Source organism: Pezoporus wallicus, unplaced genomic scaffold (genome assembly GCF_028554395.1).
Source record: "Pezoporus wallicus isolate ANWC-B61680 ecotype Strahan unplaced genomic scaffold, APGP_CSIRO_Pwel_v1 contig_8188, whole genome shotgun sequence".
In the NCBI taxonomy this organism is placed as follows: Eukaryota; Metazoa; Chordata; class Aves; order Psittaciformes; family Psittacidae; genus Pezoporus; species Pezoporus wallicus.
The window spans coordinates 441,764-457,685 of NW_026640104.1; the positions used below are offsets into that span (position 1 = coordinate 441,764).

The following is a 15,922-nucleotide window of genomic DNA, read 5'->3' on the forward strand; positions in this document are numbered from 1 at the left end:
CCAAATTTCAGGGCTTGTGCTGTGCGGTAGGTATGGGACCGGAGCGAAAGAAGAGTTTCACTTTGTGGCTGTTTTGTGCTATATATCGTTACGTCTCCAAGGGTTTGTAAAGATGGAATCTGGCAAGCTCTGATCCAGCAGCTGGAAAGCCTGCTTTCCCTCACTGCTCAAAACCAGCCCTCAAAAGCAAGGACCAAAAAGCTTTCTGATGGCAGAGGAGAAAAGGGGCTTGGGGTGACGGTACAGGACATCGCTGCTGTCAAGGTGCATTGGTGTCTAGTCTGGACTGGGGGGTCAAGATATGCACCCTGCATCCTGCTTCTAAATGCAAGGGCTCCTCAGGGACAAATGGAAACACGTTATGCACTTAACTTGCGTTTAAGAAACTTCTTTTCTGTCCTTGATGCTCCTCTGCCTCAGTTGCCCCAGTTGTTCCACTGCTGTTATCGCTATTCTGCACCACTGGGAAATGTTAGGGAAGGAAAACTGTTAATGAAGACAACTGGTCATGTCTCTGCTTAGGACAGCTGGGGTTATTCAGCCTGGAGAGTCTTCTAACACCTAAAGGGGGCCTGCAGGAACTCTGGAGAGGGGCTTTTTGCAAGTGTATGTAGGGATAGGAAGAGGTGTGATGGCTTTAACCTGCCAGAGGGGAGATTGAGATGAGCTCTTAGGCAGAAGCTCTTCCCTGTGAGGGTGCTGAGGCGCTGGCACAGGGTGCCCAGAGAAGCTGTGGCTGCCCCATCCCTGGCAGTGTTCAAGACCAGGTTGGACACAGGGGCTTGGAGCAAGCTGCTCTAGTGGAAGGTGTCCCTGACCATGGCAGGGGATGGAGCTGGATGAGCTTTAAGGTCCCTTCCAACACAAATCAGGCTGGGATTCTAAGGCAGCCTAGCAGCACAGTTAGGCCGGGTGCTGGTAGCTATTTTTTGTTCCAAGTGATGTTGGAAAGTTGCAATGACTGAGTTTTGTATTTGTGTGCTTACATGTACGTTACTGAAAACAGCCTCCTGGTGTGCTGCATAATAGTGGTCGATGCTGTAAAATCACTTCAAGTATATATTAACCCCATTATCTCATGCTTTCTTTGTCCAAGCTGTTAGAAATGAATACTTTTGAAAGGGCAAGTTTTAATACTGTTCAATAGATGCCAAAAGCTACAATTGTGTGCCAAAACTGAAGATCCGTTGCAATTATAAAGATACAGAAAGTGCTAAAACCATCCACATTCAGTTTTGTTTCCTCTTCATTAATTTAGGTAAAGATTGGCTCACTATTGGGCTATCAGTTGTGTTATAATTGGAATACAGTGTGGTGGATGGTACTTCCTGGAGTAAAAGCATCATGGTTAATGAAGACTTAGTTACTATAGAATCATAAAATCCCAGCCTGGTTTGGGTTGGAAGGGACCTTAAAGCTCATCCAGCTCCAACCCCTGCCACAGGCAGGGACCCCTTCCACTAGAGCAGCTTGCTCCAAGCCCCTGTGTCCAACCTGGCCTTGAACACTGCCAGGGATGGGGCAGCCACAGCTTCTCTGGGCAAAAAGCTCCATTTAGAGACTCTCACCCACTTTTTCAGTTGCCCATGGTTCACGTTGTTGATAGGTTACTTTTCCCATGGAGGTTTTGGGTTAGTTATTAAGTGTTTTAAACTTAATTTAACAAAGAATCCAACTGTCCAATGTGATGGATTGTGCTGTCAGTGCCCTTCCTGTGCCTATCTTTTGTGTACCCCTTGGATACACCATGAAGGCGGCAGGTTTAAAAGGGGCTGTGTTAGATCCAAACCAAGATCCCATCCAGCCTGTGGAGGGGCTGCTTTGCAACCTCCCTTCTGGTCCTCACTGTGCCACCCCAGTGACTGTGCTGGGACATGATGGGAATGCAGCAACAAACTTAGACAAAGGGCATTGAGGCAGGAGAGTCACGCTCCTGGTGACTGCTCCATGTATCGTATCACCAGTTTTAGTAGTCCTCTGAATTAATTCTTGCTGGAGCATGTCTTCTAGAAAAGCCATCCAGTGCAGAGATGCAGACAGAGTGCTGATGGAGAACCCACCGCAGCCATTTGTTCTGCTGGTCATTTATTGCATGGGCTGTTCAGGAGCACGTTGCACTTTGCCCTCACTTGGAATCTGCGTAGTTCTGACTTCCCACAGCGCTGGGTGCTGTACTGCTGCTCTGCTCCCTCTGAAGGACCTGCTTGGACCTTCTTACTTCTCTGAAGGCAGCCAGGGTGTCCCTGAGCAGTTAACATTTCCCCCATGGAGCTGTACCTGTGTCTTAGGTGCTCCTCAGTTACTCCTGGGATCTTCAGACCTTAATCAGACTTTACTTAAGGCTCTAGTAGTGCCTGAGTGCAGTGCCTGTAATGGTTGTGGGGTGCAGAGCACACAGGCAATGCCATCTCTTATCCTCCTGGAGATCTCACATTTATCCAGCCCATGGTCCCATCTCCCACGTGCCTGTGCAGTGCTGGAGCCTGGGGATGTGCCCCTGTCTTTGAGGTTTGTGTCTTTTAAGCAATATGTTTCTTAAGCAGTATCTTTAATGGCTTTTAAGTTTTAAAGAGGGGAGACTGAGATGAGCTCTTAGGCAGAAGTTCTTCCCTGTGAGGGTGCTGAGGCGCTGGCACAGGGTGCCCAGAGAAGCTGTGGCTGCCCCATCCCTGGCAGTGTTCAAGGCCAGGTTGGACACAGGGGCTTGGAGCAAGCTGCTCTAGTGGAAGGAGTTGGAGGAAGGAGCTGCCTGTGGCAGGGGCTGGAACTGAATGAGCTTTAAGGTCCCTTCCAACACAAACCAAGGCTGGGATTCTAGGATCTTAACATCTCCATTAAAACCATGCTGCTTGTTTCTCTCCATTCTGTATTGTCACTTTGTTCTCTGCCAGTCTTGAGTCACTTACACAGCACTGATTTTCCCCTTTCCTACCCAATTGTTGCCAGAAATACTACATGGCAGAAGGTGAAAGCCCAGTTTCTGTTGAAGCCGGTTTATTTGCAGGCCTGTCTGAGATGTGTCAGTGAAGTAGTTATCGATAACTGTCACCCATGTCTGTGCGCTCTGATGAAGTCTGTTGTACCAGCACTCCCCTCTCCCAGCACAAAGGCATCAGTGAGCTGAGAGCTCATTTCCCTATGTTGGTAATTGTGCTTCCTGGCTCCCCGTCCTTGCACAGAAACCTGAGCTCTGCAGGGCTCCTTCTCAGGGCTGTGCCTGTCCTCTGGGAGCATCGGCGGTCACAGCTCCGGAGGGGTTTTGGCAGGATCTTATAAACTTTGAAGGTGTAAATTATTCGGAGCTATTGTTTAAGGAAGAGCTATATTTAGTGCCTGCTGTTTAATATCATCCCCAGTTACTCCTGACAAACCTGACCATATCATTCTACTTTCTCCTTAGCGTGGTGTTAAAGTATATATTGACTGTTTCTTGCTTTTCTGCTTCATGCATGGTGTTCCTGCCGTTCTTTCTGATTGAGCAATGTTGTCAGTATTGTCCTTAATGTCTAGAAAAGGATCTGTGCCTTGTTTCGTAGGATCCTAGCATGGTTTTGGGTTGGAAGGAGTCTTAAAGCTCATCCAGTTCCAACCCACTGCCATGGTTTCCTAACAGACTGATGTTTAACTTGCATCCCCATGCGTTTTAAGGTGGTGGTGTTATTTTAAGGGCTTCATAATGAGTGACAAACTCTAGGATCCATTAATTCCTTCACTCATTAGCGTAGGAAGTTGCTATGTATTTTTCCATGGGATGAAGGTGGACATTTTTGCTGCCCTGTTCGTACTGGGCAATCATTCATGTTTGTGCACTGGCGCTGTTCCCTTCCCGATAGCCCACTGGAAGCTCTGGAGCCAGGATGGGATGCAGCATGATTTAGGTCAGTTCTCCTCAGGATGCTTCCTGGTTCACACCACGCTGCTGCTGGGACCAGACCTCTCCGTCCTTTGGGCTTCTCATTTGCACAGCACAAAGGAATCTGTTTCTCCTCCTAATTTTCACCTTTGAGGTGGGAGAAAGAGGGATATATGGAGACTACCCAGAGATGGAGACTCTTGGGGTGGAAAATGAAGCTGGGTTTTTTTTCCCTGACTTTACTGCATGTTCACACTGCCATAAATGAGCTCGAGGAAGGCTGGGCAGGATGGTGTTTCTGCCAGCCCAAATAAAAGCAGGGACTGTTTTCATTTCCACTTACTTTATTATTTTTAACCCTTTTTTCCCCCATCTCCAAGATGAGCTGCAAAATCTGGGCTTTTATGGCTGCCAAGCTACAGTGGGGCTCATCCTGCCCTGCTCCTGCTGCATGGGAATTGGGCATCCCCAGGGAATAAAGCATACTAACACTGGGAATATTGTCTTCTGCAAGAATTACTTGTCTGCGCTGTGGGTACCTCTCTTTGGGGCACTGAGAGGCAGCTCATTGTACCCCATGGAATGGGGGAAGGCATTTCACTGCCCTTCCCTTGGCGGGCACCCGAAGGAGCCAAACCTGCAGGAGGTTTGGGCTCTACGTGCTGCTGACACCTCGCAGGAGTTCACAGTGTGTTAGAGCAACAGATTCTCGATTATTCCAGTCTCCCTGCTATATTAGAAGCTGAAACCCAAGTCCAAGCTCTCAATGAATGACTCCGTGGAAATGCTGTCGGGCACGTTTCGGTGCTGCTTTGGCTTTGATTTGAATGGGTAAACATGGTGAGAGGGTGTTTGCTTTGACTTCTTCCTTGTAGCGAAAGGCTTCTTTTGAGGGAAGGTGAAGCCTCCAGTGCTACTCCTCATCACAACATTCTGCCCATGGCTTGGTGTTGGCGATGCCTTCCTGGCATGCTTGGGCCCCAGGCTTGCCCAGCAGCAGTGAAAAACTCCAGTTTCAGGGATGCTTTGTGCCCAGGGCTCTGCTCACCAGTGTGAATAACCCTCACAGAATCCAGTTCTCCTGAATGGAGCATCATCATCCCAGTTTGGATGATGCTGCAGGGCATCCTTGGCTTTTGAAGGCATCTCCCTCTGCTTGTCTCACACTCTTAAGCTCTGTTCCCTTTGAAGCTTCCCAAAATTCTACAAGGATGCTGGGGAGGGACTCTTCATCAGGGACTGTAGCAATAGGACAAGGGGTGATGTGTTAAAACTGAAACAGGGCAAGTTTAGGTTAGATATAAGGCAGAAGTTCTTTACTGTGAGGGTGCTGAGGCGCTGGCACAGGGTGCCCAGAGAAGTGATAAATGCTCCATCCCTGGCAGTGTTTAAGGCCAGGTTGGACACGGGGGCTTGGATGACATGGTCTGGTGTGAGGTGTCCCTGCCCATGGCAGGGGGTTGGAACTGGATGATCTTAAGGTCCTTTCCAACTGAAACCATTTTTGATTCTGTGATTCTATGCATCAGGTTTACATGTCAGAGACAGCCTTTGCCTTGTGGTGGGCAGTTGCTGGAGGAGGCAGGGTGGATACAGCCCATCTTCTCCTTACCCTGCTGCCTTAGGAAGAGCCCTCCTCTCCTCCTCACACATTCCCCATCTCCACCAGCACTATGAAAACCAGCTCCTTGGCAGCCCATGCACATAGGAACTGTCTTGTGGTAACAGATTGTTATGTATTTAATGAACCCGAGGAAAACAAGAGATTCGAAGGCTGCGGGGTGATACAAGTTTGCTGTTCAGTCTGCCAGATTCACACTAATTCAGACAACTCACAGATGTTTGGCTCCTCGTTCCTTAAAGAGATTTATGGAAGATGCAGGCCTTGGAAATCCATTCCCAGTGTGCTGGAGAGATGGAGGTGGCAGCGTGGGCAAAGGTTTCCCAGCCCCAGAGGATTCCTTCCTTCCATGGCCGTGCCGCTGCTGTACCTTCCTCTTGCCAATGTTGATGGCAACGACTGGACAAACAGCAGGGAAATGTGCCTTGCAGTCGCTGGGAGGATTACTAAAGGCTTTAGGTTTGTCTTTCAGGAGCCAAGGAGCTCTTTGAAAGCTATTTCTCAGCTGAGGAATGAAACCCCAGAGGTTGCCCAAGAGCCAGAGTGCTTTTGTCTAATGCAAACAGCGGCCTCATAGGGTTTGCAGGCGGTGGCGGGTACGTGTTGTACCCTCTGTGGGCACAGAAGCTGTCTGGGGGAAGCATTTGGGACTCCTAAAGTGTTGCCTGCCTAGTTCAGGTAGATCACTTCAGGTTTGGAAGGTCCTAAGTGATCATTTTGCTGGGCTTCAAGTGATGGTTCTGCACTCTTGAGGTATTTATCCATGAAGGAGAAATGGTAGGAGATGATGTGAAGTCTGGCAATCAATGCATACACCCAGTAGTGCCCTGCTTTAAATTCGGGTCATTCTTTAGGGGCCTTCAGCCTTTACCAGCTCTCCATCTCAGCCTCAAAAAGGGAGAAACCTGACTTGCAAGCAGTATCCAAATCTATTCTGAGAGCAGTGATGTTCTTGCATTTGTCAAGGTTTCCTCAATTGCACTATGAGATGTCCCAGATCTTGCTCGTGCTTGGTCCATGCGATGGGCTTTTGGTGGTCAGTGATGAGCAAAAAGCATCACAGTCACTTTGCAGCCCCAAGATGTGCTTCTTACAGAGACCCCAAGAGCTCTGGAGCAAGGAGGGAAGCCCAGGCTGGCCAAGAAACCCCCTTAGCCCTCTGAGCATTATTACCTGGCTGTAAGTAGGTGAACATTGTGTTACAGAGGTAGGCATTAATGTGCTATTTGGAACTGTTTATGCTTGAGAAGTGAGTCAGTAGAAGTGGCATGGTGAGGCTGTGTTTGCTGTCTCCATCTCAGCCATTTCAGGTTGTATATGGGCAAAGAACATAAGGAAGAAACAAGAACTAGTGGGTTTTGTGTCTGTTTACTAGACAGCACGCTCTGAGAGGTAATTAAAAGTAAACTGGACTCTGCTGGCTTGTTCAGCATCCCTGGTTGTTGAGATTAAGCAGTAGAGCAATTCTCAATTCAGCAATTCCTCAGCTTTTGGGAGCGTGGCCAACACTCACAGTGTCTCACAGAGCACTGCAGATTCTTGTCGTAAATCTCACAACTTGGGGGGGAAGCAGAAAGGTGAGATGGTTTGCGAGACCTGCTGCTGCTACTTCAGCTGCTCTGCTTCACAGACAACCCTTGGTCCAGTATTTCCAGTATTCCTTGGAAATACTACTCAAAATTGGAGCAGATTAGGCAATGATTGCAGGTTTGCTTGAAGAGAATGTGCCATGTATACAGTTGTTTGGACTAAGAGCATCCTGTAGGATACTTTGTCCATATGGTGCCCTGCCAAAATACTGGCAGTGTGTGTCTCCAAACCAGTTGTGCTTCCTGGGAGGGCTGCATTCCCGTGGGGCCAGTCCTGCTGGGCTCATGGGGCTGAGCTTTGCTTTGTTTTGCTCCCAGTGCTACAGTGGGTCTGTGTTAAGTTGGCCCCAGCCTTGCTCCATGGCAGAGCGATGTGCTGAGAGTGCACCCTCAAGCTGGACATCAGTCCTGCATGTGGCCAAGGAGGGAGTGTTCAAGGCCAGGTTGGACACAGGGGCTTGGAGCAAGCTGCTCTAGTGGAAGGTGCTTCTGCCCATGGCGGGGGGCTGGAATTGGATGAGCTTTGAGGTCCCTTCCAACACAAACCATTTGATGAAGATCTGATGCTGGTCCTCCTGGAAAACGTGTGTGCAGGCTGGATGTGCAGCCAAGGGATATTGGAGTTAGTGCTCCAGATGTGTGTGCTCTTCTCTTTACCTACCATGCATGAGGTTTTGTGCAGCAAGCTGGGTCCTGTACAGCCTCTTTGCACATCTACTTGGCACCTCTCTGCTGGAGACTGGCCGTCTCCTCGCTCACACCTCTCGCTTCCCGGTTGCTGTTTTGCAATGACTAATTTTGCTCTCTTCTTTTCCTTTTCAGTTGCCAGGGAGGAAAAGGCAAAGTCACTGCCAGCACCATTTTCTTCAAGCTAAGATGTTGAGACAAAGCACCTCTGCCCCTTCCTTATCCTTTCACTCCCTTTCGCCCCTCCTATGTAAGGGAGTCTTCCCCCTGCCACTCCTATTCTCTGAGAGCACGGGGGCAATAAACCTGATGTGTTTTACTCAACTAGATGGTGTGTAATTTTCCTTAATTGCTCTTATTTTTGGTGAGAGCTTGCCTGTCCGTAAGGTCCAACCCAAACATGTAGATCTGGGTGTGAGCCTGGATTCCAGGCTCTCCATAAAGGCTAGGTAGGTTTGGATGTGTGGTTTGGGGTTCAGGGTGTTGGAGACCTGCTGCCTTTGTCGTCAGGTTGAAGCGATGCCCAGGCATTTGGAGCAAGGGATTGGATCGAAATAAGACTTCTATTTGCTTAGTAATTAATTGCTGGTGTAGGCAAGGCTTTTAGTTATTAAGTAAAGATGCTCAAAGTGCATCTTTATCTTGTTAGCCCTGGAAAAGTGTCATCGAGCTGCAAGCAGGAGGCAGAGGAAGACATTGCGTTATTCCTTGTCTTTGGCTGGTGACTTCTGAGTACCTGGAGCATGTGGTGAGCCTCAGTCCTTGCCAGGTTGGACGGGAGAGCCTTGCAGGATGCATGGTCTCCTGCACCAGAGCCCTTCTCCTCCAGGAGCTGGGGATGACACTGTGGAGCAGAAGGAGGTGACTGCAGGCTCAGGGTGAGACGGGGCAGGGCTGCAGCTTTTGTGCACCGATGGCTGGGCAGCCTGGGCAGCTCTTGCCTCTTGACAGGGTCCCAAGGGATGATCCTGACGCGGCTGCATCCGTGGAAATTCCAGTCCTTTGAAGTCCCGTGTGCTGACTCATGATCCTGTTTACTCAGGACCTGTCCACGAGGCATTTTCAGAGTGTGAAGGCTTCTTCTCAGGCTGTGAATGGCATCTTTCACTCTTACTGGAGGATTGTAACCCATCAATGAAAGCAGGATTCGCTGATGGTGTGACAGAGTGCTTGAGCAAGGGGAGCAAGCCTCCCAGAGCTGAGCACCTCATAGTCCTGGTGCAGAAGGCAAATTATTGCCTGAGTGAAGGAATGAACCCACATCTAGTTACCTGCAAATGACAGGCTTCCAGGATTTTTCCAGATTTATAACACAATAAACCAACAAGCTGAAGATTGACCTCTTGGCATTGTCCAAAGCATTGGTGGTGAGGCAGGCAGTGCAATGAGGAGACTCAATGTGGCCCCAAATCCCTCCTAAGAAGCAAAATGATGGGGAATGGGGGGAAGGTTTTTTGTTTGGATTAAGATTGTAACGTGATGCTGTAGAAAGCCTTAAACCCCACGATTTCCACTTGCAGTAACCAGTTTTGTCTATTTCTCCCACTTCCTTGTAGTCCCCTGTAGTGTTTGAAGGTGGGCTGATTGACTGTGGTGTGCTGGGTTCCACAGCCCTTTGTGCGCATGGAGAACTGGGGCTCTGCGTAGCAGGAGGGGAATTTGGATTTAATTGGTGTGAGGAGAGGGTGGTTAAGCCTTAGGACCATGCTCAGAGTCTGGCCTGGAGCGGTGAGGTTTGGTTCTTCAGACGTGTGGGTCTAAACTGCGTTAAACCAATACCGCAATCACAGCGGCTCTTTGCTCAGCCCCTTGTTTTCCGCTCGGAGGTTGGTGTTTTCCTCTGCCAAGCTGCATTTATTGCATCTCCTCTCAGAGAGCTGTGTAGATCAAACTGCTGTGTCTTCCCTCTCTCGTGTTTGTTGCTCCTTTGGTGGCATTTGAAACTTATGAACCGGCGTTACCAAACCCTCCTGCTCTGGGGTAAGCCTCAGGGCAGCGGCTGCTGGAAGACGCACTGAGCTGCGACACTTGGCTTGCTCCAGCCTTGCCTCCCGAAGTTCTGTGTGCCTGTGGATAGCATCAGCGTTGGCTCTCTAGAGCCAGACTTTATGGTGTGGAAATAGGAATATTTCTTGCTAAGCCAAAGCATTGCCCTAGGTTGTGCTGTAGTGTTTTGGAATGACGCTACTGGTGGTGATGGAGCCAAGTCCGCAGCTACGCCAGGGACGAAGGCTGGGCTTGGGTGTTTGTCCTTCCTCCTCTTTCAGTGCGTTTGGGAGCTCTTTGGAAGTGGCTGGGAATCCTCTGCCTGGAGACGGATGGGCACCTCTCGGTTTTATTCAGAAGGCAAAGGTGAGGAATGCTTCTCTTGTCCTCTCGCAGGAAGACTTTATGTGCAGTCCTGAAGGAATATTCAGGCGCAGCACAGGGATCAGTGCTGGAGCATGGGGTTGGGAGCAGGGTCCTGTATGGCTCGTGGCTTTTCACTGGAGGCTTTCAACAACATTAATAATTCACAGGGGCAGATGATTGATGTTCCGAGAGTGATCCTACTGTATGGCTCGCAAGGTGTATCGGCATGCAAAATACAGCTCAGGCTCCTCGTTCTTCTCATCCCTTTCTGCCTGTAAATAGATTTTATGTCAGTGTGTGTGTGTCTGGAGATGCACTATTAGAGGCTGAATGTTTTCTGTACAGGGGCTGGCGATCCCACAAGTGGAAATGTGTGATTCTGGTCTTCAGTCTTCATGAAGAGTACCACTGGGGTTGGATTGTGGGTTTATGATAGTGGTTACTGTTCAGGCTCCCTCCAGCCATGGCAGAGACCCAACAGCTTGCTAAATCCTGAGGTCTTTTCTTCTCAGACTGTATTTTGAAGCAATGCCCATGGAAAAATCACGGTTTGGGTGTTTCCATGCGCTAGAGCTGCTTGTGAGTGCTCCGTACAGCTCAGGAGATCCTGTTGATCCCAGTGGCCATGGCCCATGTCTGAACTTAACCTTGATGACAGGATGAAGATAGTTCCTTTATCTGATTGCAAGTGAGGAAATACATGTCTTAAAATAATGAATGGTCCCTGAAGAGCATCTTTTCATTAGCATATGTGTGTGTGTGAAAGCCTCCAGTCTATAAATACGCAGTAGTTTCCTCCTCTGAGTTGATGGGGAGCCCATCCTGGCTCTGCAGAAGTGTTTCTATCCCACAGCACTTGTTTGCATCCCAGGGACATGACGGGGCAGGAGTGTGCTGGGTCACACCATGTATCAGGAGCCCGGTGAAGCGGGATGAGGAGCCAAAGATCCCATTTTGCTGGAAACTTCTCCTTTTTATTGCACTTTCTCACTGGGGATGGTTTCAAACCCCAGCCAAGCGGTACTTAACAAGAGCCCAGACCTAAAAGTGCACCTCAGACCCAACATTGGGTGATGTTAACTGCTGATTTGTTATCACTAGGGCTGTGTTATTGCATTAGATGCAGTGGAACAGGGGGGTGTGAGTGGTGTGTGCTGCAGCCTGTCCGGCGCGGGCAGGGAGCATCTGCCTGTACTTGCTGCCATTCTTGCCCGCTGGCTGCCGCACGCCCGGGTGTGTGTAGGAGTCTGCAGCACCAACATTAACCATTACCCTAGGGAAAGGTAATTATTCCTGAGGAATCATACCCTGTTAACGAGGAGCTGTGCTTAACTGCTTTTGTGCTGTTCGGAAGGTTGTTTCATCTTCGCTCCCCACGCTGCCAACGCGCTGGGGATGGCCCCAGCATCATCCCAAGCACAGTGAGTCCAGCCCTGCAGCATGCATCCCTGTTTGGTGCTAGGATCAGGGACAGCCAAGATTGTGGCAGATAAAAATATAGACCTTGAGTGGTTTTAGTCCCTGTCCTGTGTTTTAGGCATCTACGCTATGGTGCAGGGAGCAGCAGGGCACCACTCTGGGGGTTTTCCTTAGTGCTGGAGGAAGGCTGGAGCCTCCCAGAGCCCCCTGCTCCTCATCTTCATCATGTCAAAAGGAGCGTGAGCATCAGCAGAAGGAAGGGATTCTCCCCTTCTACTGCACTCTGGGAAGACCTCCCCCTGCAGTCCTGGTCCAGCTCTGGGGCATCAGCACAAGAGGGACATGGAGCTGGTGAGCTTTAAGGTCCCTTCCAACACAAACCAATCTGAAGTTCTAGGATCTTTTCCCTCTTACATGCAGCTCTTTTTAGGGAGCAGCTCCTGGCCTTGTGTTTGCTCAGAGCCTGGTGTAAGAAGCTATGCCTCCTGAACAGGACCTGTAGGTCTTGCTGCATGCCAATAGGTTTGATGCAAGGACCATCAGAATGCAGCAATGTAGAAGTCCTGTGGAGCTTCTTAATGACCGTACAGTGGCCCTATCTACTTGTTGCTGTCAAAGAGCTTGATGTCCCCAGGCCATCCCCAGCAATGGGGGAGGCTCCTGAGCAGAACTTGGGGGTCCATCTGCTGTAACAGAGGTGCCTGAGCTGCCTCCAGCATCGCTGGGGGTGATGGGGACACGTTGCTGTGTTAGTCAACTGGTCCTTCGGCCACCCCATCCTCCCTTGCGTCATAATCTCCTCGCATGAGCCCGGGCTACCATAAATACCATATATACAATATATAAATAGCATAAACATGTGATCTGGGCTCACAGACTGTGTCATTTTGATGGTCTAAAAAGCTATACTTTTCCATTTGTCGGTTTCCATTTGGTCATTGGGCTGCCCAGAAGTTAATGATGAAGCTACCAATAAATTGCATATCATAAACCCACCAGGGTCTCATAAGAAGCTGCAGACTGTAGCAGGGGCCCTTGGGAAGGGTAAATCTTTGGGATATGTATTGATTCCCACTCCTGGCTTTGCACTCTGCATGAACTTTATCCTCACACAAGAATAGAAGGTGATTTTTCTTTACCAGCCAGCTGGCCTTCAAATGAGCTACTGATAACACCATCACAAGCTCTAATCCCAGTAAACACAGGGAAGATGATTTATGAGCTGGGAACAGAAGCCGTATCAGTTCACAATGAGGTTTAATACTTGTTTGAGGCATACTCTCAAATATTGTCCTTAAATGTCACAGTTGGGTTTTGACTGCATGGAGCAAGATCAGTGCAAACGGTGGTTTTGGTTGTTAACTGCAAGGCAAATAGCAAAACACGATTAGAGGAGTGATTTGGGGAAAACACTGTTTTCCATAATCAGATTTGAAGTGCAATCTGTCTGCTTTTACACAGAGTAAGTTAATGGGTGAGGATGGCAGGAGGTGAGGCAGAGCTGATGGTCAGGTTTGGGTGGTGCTCTGTAAGCCTGGCTTGCAGTTCTTGACATGTGCTCATTGTGCAGCCGTTAGCTTTTCCTACCTAAGGAATAGGTAAGGATCAGGAGGTCTGGTGTGGCCCTGAGGATGTCAGGGCTGGGAGCTCTCCGCTTCCTTGTAGACAGCTCTTTGCCTTGCTTTTTCCCCAAAGGGCTCTTCATGGTTTGGGAATCAGGGAGTAACTGGGATGGGATGGGGGCATCCAGGGGATTTCACAGTCCTGATAATGCTGGAAAGGCTTTTTCTGCTGGACATCTGCTCCCAGTTGGTGTGGGGGCAAGGGCTGCTGGGAGATCAACCCTGGGGCTTCAATGAGCCCTTCTTTCACAGCTTGGTATCTTCGGTATAGGAGATATGAGTTCCCTTTATTGAAGGGAAGATTCAGAAGAAACTTTATCTGTCTATCTATCTATTTGTCAGTCTGTCTATCCATCCATCTATCAATCAATCTGTTTATCTATTTATCTATCTATCTACCTACCTACCTGCCTACCTATGCATGTGCCTATCTGTTTATCTCTCTGTCTGTCTATCTATCTACCTACCTGCCTACCTATCCGTGTGCCTGTCTATCTATCTATCTGTCTGTCTACCTAAAATACTTCTGTACCTGCGGATCACCTCATGCACTTTACGTGCTTCCACCAGCTCGCGCCGTCACTCGTCCTGTGAAACAGCTCTGCACTGATGAGGTGCAGAGGATCACCAGCAATGTTTCATACTCTAACATAAATACTCGGGTGGAGGAGCCACCCTCGGGGTGTTTTTAGGTCAGCTCTCACCCCTTGCTCAGCGCACCCACCCTCCATCCCCCAGGCACGTCCCTTAAAGCTGTTCTCTCTGTATGCACACAGGGAGTTTTCCACGCCCAGAGGCTGTTCCTGCACATGCCCCAAGGAGCTGGTGGGGCTGAACCTTTCCTGGAGGAACATGGACTGAAAGAGGAGCTTCACCAGACCTCAGCTGCTGGTGCCCTTCGCCTGGACCCTGATGGACTCCACGTCAGGACTGCATTACCATGGTGATGATCTTAACCAAACCGCGGCAAAACAAAGGTGCTGACTCCGTAACAAGCAGGACTGAGCTGGTAAGCTTCCTGAGAGCTTTCTTCCAAACTCTGTTGCCACAGCTTTGCCATAGATTTATAATAAGGGCTTCTTGTGCTGCAGGGCTGGATCTTCACACTGTGGAATCCTGGAATGGTTTCTGTTGGAAGGGACCTTAAAGCTCATCCAGCTCCAACCCCTGCCACGGGCAGGGACACCTTCCATTAGAGCAGCTTGCTCCAAGCCCCTGTGTCCAACCTGGCCTTGAACCCTGCCAGGGATGGGGCAGCCACAGCTTCTCTGGGCACCCTGTGCCAGCGCCTCAGCACCCTCACAGGGAAGAGCTTCTGCCTAAGAGCTCATCTCAGCCTCCCCTCTGGCAGGTTAAAGCCATTCCCCTTGGCCTGTCCCTACAGGCCCTTGTCCCAAGCCCCTCTCCAGGTTTCCTGCAGCCCCTTCAGGCACTGGAGCTGCTCTCAGGTCTCCCCTTCAGGAGCCTTCTCTTCTCCAGGCTGACCCAGCCCAGCTCTCTCAGCCTGGCTGCAGAGCAGAGCTGCTTCAGCCCTTGCAGCATCTCCATGACCTCCTCTGCACTCACTCCAACAGCTCCTGTTGCCCCAAAGCTGAACACAGGAGATGGTTTATAGCACTGTTTTCTACCGAGCTGCATTAATATCCAAGGAGCAGGGGATTAGGGACTGATTGGAGTGCTGTGGCTGTTGCATATATGAATTTCAGTAAGCATGCAATGAAATAAACAATAGAAAAAACATTATATCAACACCTTGAATAACATGGGTGAGAAGTTGCTTCACCAACAGTGAACAGATGCTCATCATTAATAGATGGATGAGTAAGTGGGGAGCAGGATTGAGTGTGAGATGGCAAAGGGCAGTGCTGTAGTACATAACAGTTGCTGGCAGCCTGGACTGATGCAAATGCAACCACACTGGTTGAGCAGGCAACAAAAGAGCAAGTGAAGAGCAGCAGACAGACTAAATGATGCTGGAAGGGACAAGCAAGGCCATGGGGCTGAGAAAGCCCAGAGCTGATTGTGGATGTTTGCTCCTCTGTCCTCCAGGATAGATGGCCATAGCCAGAGAAGGAATTAGACCAAAAGGCTATTCTTGCACTGAGAGTCTCAGATAATGGTGTGCAGGAGCACAGCAGGAAGCATCTGGGAGGATTAGCCCTAAATGGGCATGTTGAGCATAAAAGATATATAAATATCTTAAGTTTGGTGAGGATGACAAACTCTCCAGCTGGGCTTCCTGGGCAGATAGTGCAGTGTGCTGGGTGAAGGGCAACCTGCCCTGGGAGCGCATGGTGGAAGAGAAGGCAAGCAAGGTGGAGGCAGCGTTAAATCCTGCCTTAAAAGGGGGAAATTTGGGAAGGAAGGATATTGATCTGTTGGAAAAATGCCCTTCTTTAGTGCTGGCTCCTGCTGGGAAGGCAGCATCTCCTGTGGCTGCTGCTCTGGGCACCAAGAGGCAGCATCTGGTGGTGGCTGTGTCCTGCAGGTGTGCAGGGCAAGAGGAGGGAAACTTGCTGCAGAGGCACATGAGAAATGGTTTCTTCTGCTCCTGCGGGAAGGGATGGGCACTGGGGCTGGCCGATGGCAGGGAGTGGAGGTGCAGAGCTGTAATGAGAAACTTTGCCCCCACGTGTTTGCCGAGTGCCTCCTGCAGCCCTGGAGCTGGGTCAATAGTGCAGTGATAGTTCTGGTTACACAAGGTGGATTGCTGGGTTGTCTGGGCTGTTGAACTGGGGCAAAAAGACTGGTCCTCCAAAGAAAGAAAGAGTTCTTCCAT

The 15,922-nt window shown here is 49.7% G+C and overlaps 1 protein-coding gene across 4 annotated transcripts in view; it reads left to right on the forward strand.

Annotated features, from left to right (window-relative positions):
• FAM53B (family with sequence similarity 53 member B) overlaps positions 1–15,922 on the forward strand; it is a 47,559-nt gene that overhangs the window by 5,296 nt on the left and 26,341 nt on the right. The window contains exons 1-2 of one of the 4 annotated variants that reach the window (XM_057417375.1): positions 2,028–2,508; positions 13,920–14,152. In XM_057417375.1, coding sequence (XP_057273358.1) covers positions 14,084–14,152 — 69 coding nt within the window. In that variant the 5' untranslated portion in view covers positions 2,028–2,508; positions 13,920–14,083. Of the gene's footprint in view, positions 1–2,027; positions 2,509–9,902; positions 10,103–13,749; positions 13,836–13,919; positions 14,153–15,922 lie in introns of those variants that run through there. The other 3 variants (XM_057417376.1, XM_057417377.1, XM_057417374.1) reach the window with 3 other exon arrangements.